The following is a 14,872-nucleotide window of genomic DNA, read 5'->3' on the forward strand; positions in this document are numbered from 1 at the left end:
CCTTATCTATATGCCAGATGTACGGTGACAACTAGTTTCGGGAGTACCTGTGGTACCATAGACTTGCTACCAAGTCCTTTTAGACCATCAGCCGTTGATGGCCCGTGGCCTAGTCTGTTCCCGAGCTTGGGTGCTCTACAATGGCCTCGATATCAGCACAGCTCCATTGTTTACTAGTTCTCTGGGGTCTTTACAGAAGACTTCACGTTCATTTAGGGCTAGGTGATATAGACCAATAGTCTGATATTTTTGGCTATATCTCGATATGCAAAAGATCTATTTTGTCATGTGGGTTAAATGCTTGTTTGCAAGCCGCCAACTACATCTGAGATATCACAAACTCCTTTATAAGCCTGATCAAATAAAGTGCAAATGCAGGGTTCCTCTTGAGAACGCAGAGTTGTGTAAATAAATGGTGGTATATTTAATGTTTGGATACTTCACCCAGCCCTATGTTATTTAGCCAGTTACTGCTAGTATGCTGGGCACCCTTGCATGGTGGGGCCGCCGTGATGTGGCATGGATGAGTATAGCGCAACTGTGGTATAGTTGAATTTAGAAAATGTGCCTAATAGCGTCTCTGTAGTATAGTCAATGTGGTAAAATTGAATCTAGAAAATGTGCCTAATAGCATAACTGTGGTATTGATGAACTTAGAAATTGTGCTTAAATGTACACCCCCTGTCCTGCTCTCGTGCTTGATCACAGGCACTTTACTAATAATCACCATATCAAACTACTACGCTTATTCTCCCCTATACACCATCATTCAACTAGAACACAGCTGTACTATGGCGCATTCGGTCTAGCTGTTCTCATAATTAACATGACCCCACAAACTCCACATCATCCTAATAAAACACAGCTAACTGAGCACATTCCGGCTAGCTTAAGCGCCTCTTCAGGTCTAACGCAGCCAAAACTCAGTCTGGGCGTCCACCCTCCAGACTGAACACATCCAACTGATTCCTCAGCACCACACCTACCGCTAAGAAGCAGCTTTCATACAACAACCACACATCCGGTGTGCCCACGCACCATACCACACTCTCTCTCTACTGACTGAGGGCGTTCAACCTACGAGCACTTTGAGATCAGACCAATGATACATAAGGCGCTATATAAATGCCAAGTAACATAATATAAGTGTGCCCCTTTTGCATCAGAATTCAATGGGGGAGGGGAGACCTCTCTGTAAGAAGCTACAACAGGGTTTCCTATGCAAAATATAATTAGAAAGTATTATTTCCCTACTGCTTCACGAATAAAGAAAATGCATAAATAACATTTACTTTTTTTTAGGTTGTACGACTGATGGCAGGCTGGATTTTCCACATCTAAAAATTTACAAAAAGTGGAATACAGCACATTTCAATTAACCACTCAAGTCTGACTAAATTGCCTTCTCGTTCAGTAATGGTATGAATGAGTTCCATCCTGGCTACCTCCACTTTACCTTGGATCCATCTTTGGTTTGTAAATCACTTTTAATTCCTCGAGGGAAGCGCACTGTTCTTCCACCTTCTGCAGAAAATTCTCAATTTCCACAGGATCAGACGCCCCAGGAAAGGAGCTCAGTAAACGAAAACAGTTTGTAAAGTCTGCACCTGTAAATTGAAAATGAAAGGCTTACGTTAAAGGAATAACACAAACAGACAAGACCTGAAAGTAGTTCAATGTCACATGACCATTTTAACTCAAAATTCAGCCAGACTAGGGATCAGTCCTAAAAGAATGAATAAAAAAGGTTGGTGAAGACCAGGACAGAAAGGTGCATGGATAGATCCTGAACGTGGTACAAAACGTCCTCAGTAGCAGTTGTGCGAATCATTGACCAAGTGCACTTTTTTCATTTGTATTTACACATTTGCAAACAGATTTACAAATAAATGCAGTAAATCCCAAGCTCACTACCAAATTTCAGGGGGCGGGGGAGGGGATATGGATAAAAGGAGACATAGGAAGCATGAGGTTGTGTTTTTTTTGGGCGAGGTCAGAGGAGGTGGAGGTAGACCAAGCGAACCAGTGGAGGAAGGACGAAGCAGCGGAGGGTGGAGGTGGATATTCGGCCAGTTTTTAGTGTGAGGTATTGGTTGGTGAGAGGAAGTGCTGCCTGCGGTCATGTGGCTGCAAGTAGTGTACAGAAGAGTAGGGGTTGAGTGAGGGAGATGGTTAAGTAGTAGTGTGGAGTAGGGAGCGTAGTACTAGTAATGTTGTGCAAAGAGAGCAATAGTAGAGTGGAGGGGAGAGAGTAGTAATAGTGTGGAGGGAAGTGAGCAGTAATAGTGTGGAGGGAAGTGAGCAGTAGTACGGAGAGTAGGAGGAGCAGCAGTAGTGAGGAGAGGAAAAAGATTGCAGGGTGGAGGTAGAGGGAGGGTCATAGATGATGGACGGGGAGTGTTAAAGGAGAGTCGAGAATAGGAAGACAAAAGGGAAAGGGACAGAGATATAGGGAAAGAAATACCCGAGCACGGAAGGACAAAAAAAAAAAAAAAAAAAGACTGGGACCAGAGTGTCTGCAAGGCACAAACCTTGAACAACATCCCTGGGAGGTCAGAGTAGAATCCCTAGCTTGGTCCCAGAGGTTGCCATGTAATTCCCTTTTTAGGAGGGGGATTACCCTCTTGGAGAGTAGTCATGCAAAACTTTTGGGGCTGGACATACTTGTTTGCAGGGCGCAAGTCTAAAACTGCGCGCATTGTCAGATCTTTTTTTGGCACAAGGAAGTAAGTTGAATAAATACCCTTGTTTACCCGGGACAGGTTCGATCGCGTCCTTTTCTAGAAGATTGACGATCTCCTCGAGGAGGATCTTCTGGTGGTGCAAGGAATGTACTTTTTGTCGGGGGGGGGGGGGGTGCTTTCGGGGACGCTCGAGCAGTTCTATGCACTATCCTGCGGACACTGTGGACAGCACCTATCTGTCTGATGTGATCCCTTCCCAAGCTTGGGTGAAGTTGGCAATGTGTCCCCGTAATGGAGATGCGTGGGAAGGGACCCTGATCTCAGCGTCACTGTTTTGCAGGAGGCGTGCCGCCTCTGCTGGGGCTGCCTCTTCCCTTACCACAGCCCCTCTAGTTTCCCCTGTTGTAACTCTGGGTAGACTGCTGGTTGTTACCCCATGATTTACCCTGCCCCTGAGAATAGTTGGAGCCTCTTTGTGAATTTTGGCCACGTGGGCGACGAAAATTGCCATTCCCTCTTGGATTAGGGGGTTTGTTGGTCAATTGTCCCAGGGATTTCCGAGTCTCATACTCATCTTTGGCATTTTTTAATACCGCAAACAGTAGATAAGGCTCCACCAGCATGTCAATTAAGGATGGTTGTGTCTCGGGTTTAAACCCTGACTGTCTTAACCAAGCATGCCTCTTAATGACAGTGCTCTCTGCTATAAGCCTGCCGGCGTTATCCGCGGCATCAAAGGTTGCCTTAAGGATGCAACCGGACACGGCTCTCCCCTCCGACGCAACCTGTGCCAACTGGGCCTTTAAAGGTTCTGGTGCGGAGTCAATAAGTGCAGCAACTTGCTCCCACTGGTGGCAGTTGTAACTAGAAAACAGGGTGGTGGAGTTGGCAATCCTTGCCTGGTAGGCGGAAGTGGAGGCTACCTTCCTTCCCAACCCGTAGATCTTTTTGCTCTCCTTGTCGGGGGGAGCCTCAGACGAAGATAGGGGTGTTCCCGCCCTCTTCCGGGTATTAGTCACTACCAGGGAGTCAGGTTTCAGTTGCCCCTTTATGTAAAGCGGGTCTGATTGGGCTGCCCTGAACTATTTTTCAATTCTGGGCTTTACCACCCTGGTGAGGTTAGGATTGAGAAGGGAATGCTCAATTCTCCTTTGTATAGACTTGAGAATAGGGATGGCCTGGGCAATGGGTTTCTTTTCTCCTACTAGTTCCTCGCCAAAGTCCCTCTCCTCCTGTGCTTCCTGAGTGTCTATGCGGAAGTGTTCTGCCGCTCTAGACAACACCTCATTTAGGAGAGGTTGGTTGTCGATTGGGGAGTCGGTAACCTGAGGTTCTCTGCCTACCGGGGAGTCTATTCTGTAGACTTCTGGGTCATCTTCCTCCTCCTCCTCCTCTTGGTCCTCGTCATCCCCATAGTAGTCCACCCCAGTTTGGTTGTCCAACGTTACCAATTCTGGATCCTCATATTGTAGTGGATCCTCACTATACTGAGTGTACGGCTGTACGTAGAAAAAGAGTTTGCGATGGTGCCTCAACTCGAGGTTTCTTACCATGGGGTTGCGGGTCCCTAGACCTTGAGGGAGTAGCCCTGTCAGGGGTATAGGAGATGAAGTGATCTGGGTTCTTGGCATAGACGTCTGCTAGGGATGACATTCTAGATATAACTGTCTTTATCCTCACTGGACCATTTTTTGGAGCTAGGGATTACCCTTTCCTGGGAGGGTTTCCCTGCTGTGAACTGACTGGACCTTTGGGCTTGTGCAGTGGTCTTGGCTAGCTGTTTATCACAAGACTTAGCACTGTCTTTATGTAGCAGAGGTGTAGAAGAAGGCTGAGATGTTTTCTTCTTCTGTTTTCCCCCCTCCCCATGAGTGGAAGAGTGCTTCCCTGGTGTTTTCACCTTCTCGGAGATTTTCGACGCCTGGCGCCGAGATTCGGGGGTAGAGTCCCTTTCCTTATAGTGAGGACGTCGGGATCCGTGAGCAGGCGTCGAGCGGTCAGCCGACGCCGACTCCTGGAGTGCGGCCTGGGGATGGAGGTCGGCTTCGTCTTCCGACGATCGTACCGCCATATCTTTGGTGAGTGAGGCACTCTTGGCAACAGTGGATGGTTGCCTGGTGTCATGCGGCGATCTTGACCGAGAACGCCCAGAGGGCACAGATTCGGTGGACCATTCTTTGTGTGCCTCTTTCCGAGAACTCGACACGCGCGTCGAGTCTCGGTTGGACTTCGAGTGTTTAGTGGAAGTGATGTGGGTAGCGCTCGTATCGCCGGGTGTGCTCCCCATAGCTGCCGGACAACCTTCCGAGGTCGGGGACTTGCGCTTGGCTGTCTTTCGATGCCACATTGCCCTCGCCGTCCGATAGTACGCGTCGCTGCCATCACTGAAGGTGCCTCCGCTTCCATGGCCTCTCGTTGCCTGGCGTGGTGGGCCGAACGTTTGGTCGAACGGTCCTTTAGAGTCTTAGCCTTGAACCGGCTACATGCTCTGCAGTTCGCCTCGGGGTGGTCCTTCGGCAAGCAGAGGTTACAGGTGGCTTGTCTGTCAACCCAAAAGGTACTTGCGGTTGCACTTGGGGCAAAATTGCAAAGGGGTACCCTCCATACGCACCCTGTGGAAGCGGGCTAGAGTGTGTAGGAATATATATATAAATATATGTGAGTGTAGAGTATGTACCACCCCCCACTCTCCCTACTTGAAGGGCCGAGGCCAGAGGCCTTCCAAGGCCCGGACCGAGGCCAGAGGCCTTACGAGGCCCAAAGTCTGTCGTGCAGCTCTCGACGGTTGTTTTCTTCTCTGGGCCGGCAGCTAGCTTCGAAATTCGGTGACTCGACGTGGGAATGGAGGAAACGGGGAAATATTATACTATTTGCAAAATTATGGCTAAAAGCCAGAGAACTCTGCGGAATGCTTCCGACAAGTATGGCGGAAAAAAGCAATCTGAGGGTCCACAGTACAGTGGACGTCACACTAGGGATAGTATTACTGGCATGCCCTGTGTCGACGCCCATTTTCGAGTTTCGAAAAACAAACTGTAATACTCCGCAGCTTACACTAGATGTCGGCCTATGCACAGCATGTGATGTAAGCAGATTCCACAAGCCTCAAATATATATATAACCTCTCTAATTTGGTAATAATGAAAAGTGTGTACTGTACCTGTGACCACGCCCACTACACCGCCTTTGAGTTGGATTTGGGCTGCTATGCCAGGACTACCACTTAGTGAGCCTGGTGAGCTCAAGGTAATCTCTAGCAGTACAGAGTCAGGAAACTATACCCTAACCACAGAGCCTTAAGGACAATCTCCCTAGCACTGAATGTTAAATTGTATGAAGGGGCATTTGTGAAGAACAATGATCGCAATTTTCATGGCCCCATAGTGTTGATGGCTGTTTTTGTGAAGAAGATTACAATTTGCGCCTGGTGGGTTTCACCATAAAGGCAGTACGGGTCATCTTCCATTGTCCTGCTGGTTAGTCGGTACTTCCTTGAGGGTGTAACATTTGCACTATCCATTGTTTAGTGTGATTTGACTCCTGGCGAGTAAGAAATGGCGTGCTGTGTGCATCTATAGAACGGAGATGACTAGCAACTTTTTTATGGTGTGCCAGTAGCTTGCAACTGGAGTTTTTGCCCCTGCTTCCTTCATTCACTATTGTTAGGGAGAATTCTCAGACATGTGCCGATTCCCTCTACCTTAGAGACCAACAACTTTGCTGGATTTTGAGGACTTGAGTTTTTTACCTGGAGACAGAGAGGACTCTTTTTCCACTCTCTCATGTATTTTAATGTGATTTGGTACACTGTGTTTCTTGTGGTTGTGGAGTCTGAAACTCCATAGGCATGATCTTTTAGGTTGTGTCACACAGCACCTTCAGTGCAGTGACACGGGAAATCTTTCAGATTTCCCAAAAGGTTTAAATACCTTCTCTGGGATAAACTACTGTTTCCCAGAACAGTAAAGTGAAATTGACTTTATTTACAATTGTAACTTTCTAGACCCAGCACACACTATCTTACTATAGGGTGCTGGAGGGGTTACCTAGTATCCCCTTTGTCTAGCTTCTCATGTAACAATTTTATGTTACCCTTTCCTCACTGAATGGCTGGTGGCAGTGGTTTCGTTTTAACTACTGTGGTGTGCATTTACCGCGGGCTGCATTCGCAGTTGCAGTAAAGCACCCAAAAGTGCAATTTTTGTCAAAATGGCCCCAGTCTTTTTTTGCCATTTCTTTGTGGAAAGGTCCTTCTTGAAATGTACTCTGTGCGCCAAACCAGGTTTGGTCCCATTGTTAGCTTTGCCTTTGGCGCAATTCACAAGTGTAGCCGCCTCTGGCTCCAGGGTGTCTGGGGTGGGCAGGAAGTGAGGGAGGTGCCCGAAACTCCCTGTGCTTAGTCTCCTAGGAAACCCAAATGCAATCTGTAGTGATTGGCCGGCTGACTGTCCGGCAAGGATAGCCACCCTGCTGGGTGACTGACAGCTAGGCTGGAATGAATGGGACAGAACTGAATAAAAGGAGAGGCCTTTGGCTTGGAAGGCAGAGTCGACCACTGGACAAAGGAACCGAAGAAGAACTTGAAGAGGACGCCTGCTGCAACTCCTGGACCGTTGGTTTGCCCGGTGAAGCCCTGCTGCTGTGCTGAAACTCCAAATTTGTATCGACACAGAAGCCCCTGCAAAGACGACTTCTCCCCTTGAGTTGGTGGGACCAATCAACTCCAAAGTAAGCCACCTGGACATCCTTCTCTGAGCTGGTTGAATTTCCAAATGTTGCTGCTGGTAACCGTATAGCCAGGGAGAGGAACACCAGATTGTGTGAATCCTCCGGACTTCCAGGAAGCAGGACTGACTGAGCCTGACCCCCTCAACAGAGTGCGACACCCCAGAAGCACCGAAAGCCCATCTCCACAGCCAGAACTGCAGTGTTGCCATTTGCGGTAGACGCAAGGAGCTGAACCACTGAACAGCCACTGATTTGAAGATTGCCGGTTGCGAGCGGTGACCGTCCCATTGCAGTGCAGGAGTCCCCAGAAGTTCTCCCTCTTGTCCCCACGACTGAGGACTAGGAACAGTGGGACCTGCAGAGCTGCTCAGGAATAGAAGTCATCTGCTGTCCTGCTTCTTCAATGCAAAAGGTACTTTAAAAAGTCTGAGAGAACTTATCTCTCATTGTATCTTCTACCACTCACAAGTCTAAACAGCTTGTGGCCCTGCATTTGATTCTTCTTTTCTTCAAAGACTTCTAAAACATTGTGCAAAAACCTTTCTACTTACCTACTAGACGTGCTTCATCCTATATAAGACTATTGCACATTGACTTTGGCCCAGCCTATTATACATAATGACTACTTAGGGGATCCAAAAGTATGTGCCTGCTTAAGAATATTTGTGGTCTCTTGTTTACTCTAATAACCTTTTCCTTTTACCAACTTCTAACAGTATTCTAAATGCAAACAGTAAGATATTAATGTCCCCAGCACCCTAGCTATTGAAGTCACCCAAGGGTGTAGGTTGTGTTTGTGGGTCATCCCAAAAGGGTCTTTAGTGATTTAGAAGCTAACAGTGTACAGTATTGAAGTATATTTGTGTGTTGCTTTTTATGTTGCTCCCTTCTGAAGAAGGCTTATTCTAACTGACTGATAAATTAATAATTGTTTATTCAAAAAACCTTGTGTGTAAGTGTTTATTTGAATACTTGTCACTGTGAATCTCGGTCTAGCTCCCCTACAGCTCACACTGACCTCTCTTGAGATAAGCCTGGCTGCTCAAGACCCTACCAAACTGTGCAGTACAAGCTTATACCAAAAGGTTGGGTTTCCTATTACCTGTAGTCAAAATTGTTGTAGTGCACCGTAAGGGTACTGCATACAAGTTTTGCCTAGCAACTACCCATATATAAAAAAAAACGAGTTACATGTAGGATCTAAACGAATTCAGTTAACGTGGTCCTCAAATTCACATAGTTGCTACTTTTTTGCCTTTAAGTCCATGTTGCTAAGATAGACTGCAGTTAAACTATACCTCATAGAGGAGATATGTGCTATCTAGCTCTGTACAGATTGAGACAAAGCCTTGTTGCTATTCCAATTATATTTTCACCAAAATAAGGAGAGATTAAGCCAGTGGGGGAGTGCAAGAGGGGGTCAAAGAGTGGGTCAAGAAATAAAATGAATACAGAGCTGAACATCATCTCGAAATCGCAGAAAAGAGCCCTAGATGGTAATAGCCTAAGACTGGAAACAAAGCTCCCGGTCTATGATCAGCTAGTACCGTAAGCTCTAGGACATAGTGGTGATGGAATGGATAACGTACAGGGCCCGAGGAGACACGGACAGATTCCAGAAAGAATGGGGAGAGTTGTTAACATTTTTTAAAAGCGACTTTAGGCAACAATGGTGCCCCCAAAACATACGGGTGCTGGACATGAGCCGATATATGGATATATATATACAGGAGAACAATGGAGTAAAGACTCAAACGTGTCTGAAGATACGGAAATTGGGTAGCAGTTTCTCTCAGGGGGAGGAGGGAGGGGAAGTTTTATTGAGAAATGTTTACTAAATATCAATAAAAATATGTAAAAAAAATAATAATAATATTAGTCAAACACTTGCTCCACTAGGTCTTTTTCAGTTTTTCCTTGCACAATCAGCAATAGCTACGATATGAGAACTAAGACAGTGCAGTTTATGTTGTATGCTATGTGACTGTTTCTACTTGCTCTACCCCATTACCATTATTTTCTGCCTAACTTTTGCAACATGTGTTTTAAGCACTGCCCCTACACAAATTAGGCAAAGAAAATAACGTAAACAATACTTTTTTCAATTACCTTTAATGTGCACTAATCGCTTTCCTGTTTAACAATCATCACTTTGCTTTCACAATTACCTGTGAGCATCATGGTGTCCAGGAAGTCAGATACCAGCTGTTTGTCTTCTTCTAGCTGCAACTGAACAAGGCCTAGTTTCTTCCTCATCTTGTGCAAATAATGATCCTCATAGGTTGCATCAAACTCCTCCTCAAGGATGCTCTCGCTTACCTCCAAGGGAAGCTCAGGAACCAGAGCCTCTGCAAGTTTACCCAGATTCCACTTGCACATCTCTGGCTGCTTGTTGTAAGCATATCGCCCCATGTTATCAGAGCCATTGCAGATGTGATCAGGGTCATAGCTGAAAAAAAGACCACATTGCATGCTTCAACCAAACTGTGCAAGAAGAAGTGGAACTGCAATGAACAAATAAGAGCAAGGAAGTGTGCGCTTCTGTGTAGCGGTAATGGTTAACGATAATTGCAATCAGGACAAGATATGCCACTGATAAAAGCATTAGGCGCAGCAGACAAGTAAATACAACGCCGGCTTTTGGGTAACCTCAAATCACAGGCAAAGGAAAAGGCGGGGAAAAAGAAATCGCCATTGTCACTATTATTCTGAAGACTGACATCTTTCACATGTTCCCTACCTTCTTTTTTTGATGGTTTTAAGCTCAGGATGCTTTCCCCCTCAACGTTTGTTTTATTAATTCACCATGTCCCCTGCGAGACAGGCATGGTATCATGAAAGAAATGGAGTCACAGGCATGATATCATGAGAGAAACAGACAATGATTCAAGTTTATGAAAACCTTTATCTTGTAAAGAAGGGGGTTTGGAGACTGCTTAACTTGTCCTACAACGTCTATAATGGGAGAAGTCTCAAACATGAACACAAATCTAGGTCCAAAGTGAATAGAGTTAGTCAAAACAAAAGTGTCTGTGTTAAACCTATGCTTGCCCTCACACTTTGATACAATAATGTGCATGGGATTGGACTAAATAAAAAGGGTGCTTCAAAGTAAAGGGAAGGATAGTATTGGAGCTAATACACATCTCCCTTCCCCAAGTCTTGAGCCACTTGGGATTCAGCATGTGTTCCTTGGCTCTCAAAGGCACTGAATAACGTTCCTTTCACAAAGTTCAAACTGTTCTGGTGGCACAAGTTCAAAGTTCCTTTACGTAACAGTTCCTCTGTATCACCTCTCCACAGGAAGTCAGCAACTTATTAGTTCACAATACTTTCACAGTTCACAACAGGTTGATGTATTGGTGCATCAGAGCCTTTCAACAACGCCCAGTATTCCTCAGCCCCGGGCGGGACCACTGACACCTAGGCTCTCCTCACAGCTATTCAGCAGTTCAACGTATCGGAGACATTCGATGAACACACAGTTCTTCGAGCCCTGTGTGGGACCACTCTGATACCTAGGCCTCTCTTTCAGTGTTCTCTTCTTATCGTGCCGTTGACACATTTTTACATTTCAACTTCAGCTTTCCTCAATATCATGCCCCACTATCTTTTTACAATTCATAACCAAGTTTTCACTGGGTCTTGGCGTGCCTTTTCCCTCAAGCATAGCCCCCCTTCACTTGCTTCCATATTAGCTGTCTCTGTAAACTTCACTCCTGTGCACAAGGTCTCTGTTCACTAGAGCTCCTTTCACCATGTGTTAACGTGCACGCGAACGTTTGCTACTCTTTTTCTTTCCTCTTAAACACGCTTCTTAGCCTACGCTCGTCCTTGTAATTATCTTACTTCTTGCAACATTGTATCCCTCATGCTTTGCAGTTATCAACTGGATTCCCCTCTGGCTTTGAACTCACCAGTTGTGATTTCTATTTCTTTAACGCCACTGTTGCTGTCTTATCAAATGAAGACCAATGGCCAACCCCTCCAACTCTCCTGGGCGGCTTCTCTGGCCCAGGATAACTAACACCATTCCACGGACTTCACTATGGAGAACAGCTTTGCACTTTTACCCCTTCTGGCTCCTTGGAGACACAGCTTCCTCGCCACGCTTCTGTTCGCCCTTTTACACCATAGGTTCTCGGCATCTCGGCCCTCCGTTCTCCCCCAGGTGGTTTCGGGTTCTCTGGGCATCCCAGTTCACCTGTGCTCTCGTACTCCGACTCATGGACCTCCTCAGGCTCCAGCTTGCTCATTCTGTTTCTCTGGCTCACTCCTTTTATACACCTGTGGTGCGCTAACAGTCCTCAGTTGTTTTTGTTGTGTATTCCGTGCCCGACTGCGACCTGTCTATGTTAATGGGACATTGATAGAAATGGAAAATTCCTCTGTTGGATTTCACCATTGTAGCAGGCCAGGGAGGTTGGGTAGGGGGTTATTAAAGAAAGGGGGCTACCATGTCTCGCCTTCAGGCAATCCCTCCCCAATCCCAAAGGACCCTCCACCCAGGTGACCCTCCCTCATTCGTCCACCCCCACGGTCGGGATCCAATAGTGATGGCTCTTCCCTGGCCACCTGTGTAGAAGATCCCCTGGGAATAGGGAGGGAAAAGACCCTCAGGTTTTCCACACCCGGCTCCCATTCTGACCATTCTCCTCTCCCTTCATTTTCATCCTAATTCTCTTCCACTTTCATCTGCCCAGAACCTGGTAATCATCTTTGACCATTCAATTCCTTTACTGATCAGATTTCTTCTCCCTCGATCTTGTCATTTTCAGCTTAACAGCTTCTTAACATCTGTAAAATCCATCCTTTTCTTACTTTTTCTGTTACTTAAGTCACTTAGCCCCTTGACCCTCCCCAACAGCATGTACCAGACCTACTCAGGCACATTGTATGTAGTCGAGTGGGTGTAAAGTGTCACCTGTGCATTCATTTGTCTTGCAAGCAAAAACAAAGCTTGAACACGTATAGAGGTCTTAAGATCAGATTTGACGGGTAACATCAGCGGTAGCACCCTCCCCCACAAAACTCTTCCCATCCTACCAACTTCTGTGCCTGGTATGCAACCATGAGTGCTCTTTATAAAAGGTAGATCTAAACTCTACCGTCTATCTGAGGTACATTTTCAATGTGTGGGATTGACCCACCATCTGCTTAAGATGTATGCAAGACCAGTGGAGCAACTGGGTATTCTTGCAGGTCACCTCTGCCTTCACCACCTGGGTTGAGTGCAGGAGACGTGATTTGCCACTAGAAGGTGCTGAGTGAGGCTATCAAGCAGAAGGTGCAAGTAAGGAAGCCGCAATCTGCTGAGAGAAGCAGCAAGCTGAAGGGAACCTACCAAACAACTGCTCACTGACAAAATGAAAAAAAGAAATGAGGTGTCACAAATGGCTCAAAGAACACTCCGACAGCTAGAGAGGGTTCTAACATTTTTATTGATTTATTTGCCAAGGTCGCCTGGGCTGCCCCTCACTCTCTTGTATACTGATCGCATTTCCACCCGAAGCGAGGATCCCTAATTCCCAGGTTAGTATGAAGAGAATATTGACACCCTACCTTCCATTCTCTATATTGCTAGTAGTGAGAACATAAAAGCATTTGCCTTCTCTATCTGGACTACCTCCCGAACTTTCTAAACCAGCCCTACACTACCAATGTGCCATCCAGACAATACCCGAGACAGTGGTCTTCCTCTCGTGCCCAAACAGTCCTCTCCCAGTCTCTTGCCTATTCACTTCGCTCCACTAGCCTGCATTAAAATCCACCCACCTTCTCCCTCTGACCTAACCTGAACAACCCACAACGTACGGTTTCAGGTGAGACCCGCTTATCCTCTGCTCCTTCTCTCATTAGATCACTGATCCTGACCAAACTGGTCCTGTCTTCCACACCCAGGAAGTGCAACAAACACTGGTAGTTACAAATAGTGGGCTATGAGTTACACCTTTTCTCCTCGCAGAGCTGCTGTGAGACAGCAGTGGTGGCCTGGTTGCAAAGTGTCCCAGTTTATGTAAGGGTGCCTTGGTGGGGCTTCCACCAAGGCAAGTAAAGTCTTGTTAAGAACTTGCTGCTACTTTGTAAGTCCATGGACGGTAGGTTGGCTGCAGCGGTTTTGCTGCTGCACGTGCCCACACTGGGGAGGTGTGTGTGGCTCTGGGAAATTGCCGCATAAGGGCACTGGTTTTTCTCACCCTGGCACTCTTGATCCCTGTGGAGGCTGCGGCATCGAGCACTGCATGTAGGTCAAGGGAGATGCTGATGAGTTGCAGTGCTACCAGGGGTCTCTCCATAAAGTTACTGCCTCACTTATGGCTCTAGAAAAGAAAAAAAAACCTGCCTGGTACTTTCTTCCATAGGTATGAGGTGATGCAAGTTGGCACTGTAGATATACCAACAGGCACTTGGGAAGGGGACAGAAATGGGGATGCTTGCTACTGCCACCATACTCCTCTCTGGTAGGATGGGCTTTGGCTTCCACCCAGGTAGTCCTCCCGCCCAAGGCTGAGAGGGGTCCCTAAACCCTCATGTCAGGTTCTGCTTACTGACCATGTCACAGAGGTGACGCCAAAGTGTGTGCTAAGAAGAGAAAGTCGGTTGGGGAAAGACAAGGAAGAACAAAGAGAAGTAATAGGTGAACAGTGTAGAGAGGTTCAGAAGGAAGGCAACAAACCATTAGCACCTGGTTTGGGGGGGGGGGGTAGGAGGGGAATGATGCCAAGAACCCAAGGCAAACACTCCAAGGAATGGAATTACTAACAACGGTGAGAGCTAGAACGTATGTTGTAGGACACAGTCTAATAAGGAAAAAGCTTGGACAATGTCTGCTTGTTACATATATTGCTCCCTTATAAAGAAGGCTTATTCAAACGGACGTTAAATAATTGTTTCATCAAGAAACCCTGAGGGTAAGAGTTTATTTGGATACTTTTCACTGTGAAACTATGTTGTAACCCTACAGCTCACATTGACCCCTCTTGAGATAAGTCTGGCTGCTCAGTCACTCTACCAACTTGTGTAGTGCATGCTTACACCAAAGGCTGGGTTAACTGTTGCCAAGAGGACAAGGCTGGTGCAGTCTCCCACAGGGTACTGCATACAATCTTGCCTAACACTAGCTGTGCAAAAACACACTGCAGCTCTGCAGACTTTTACAAACCTTGAGGCCTAGCCCAAAGAAAACGTAACATTGTTATCTATGTACAAACAATTTTCATTCATTCTTTCCATATTTCACTCATCCTGCTCACATTATCTGGGTCCTGTAGTTTCCTCCACAATTTACACTTTTATTTTATCCCATTCTGCACTTTGCTGCGCAAAACATGAGTGCCTAGTGCCTTAAAAATGTCTTGCCTAACTAAAAAGCTTGTGGGTTCGGGAGACCCTGGTTGCTTCCAAACTGATATTAAAGAGCTTTGCTATTAGCCATGACTGGATGTTCTTGTCCAACAATA

At 46.4% G+C, this 14,872-nt stretch overlaps 1 protein-coding gene across 1 annotated transcript in view; it reads right to left on the reverse strand.

Moving 5' to 3' along the window:
- Positions 1-14,872, reverse strand: part of SELENOO (selenoprotein O) — a 147,197-nt gene that overhangs the window by 75,040 nt on the left and 57,285 nt on the right. Inside the window, exons 5-6 of the mRNA XM_069627854.1 lie at positions 9,581-9,861; positions 1,457-1,607 (exon numbers count right to left, since the gene is read on the reverse strand). Of these exons, the coding sequence (XP_069483955.1) occupies positions 1,457-1,607; positions 9,581-9,861 (432 nt within the window). The remainder of the gene's footprint in view (positions 1-1,456; positions 1,608-9,580; positions 9,862-14,872) is intronic.

Source organism: Ambystoma mexicanum, chromosome 12 (assembly GCF_040938575.1).
Source record: "Ambystoma mexicanum isolate Mex_15411 chromosome 12, UKY_AmexF1_1, whole genome shotgun sequence".
Taxonomy (NCBI): Eukaryota; Metazoa; Chordata; class Amphibia; order Caudata; family Ambystomatidae; genus Ambystoma; species Ambystoma mexicanum.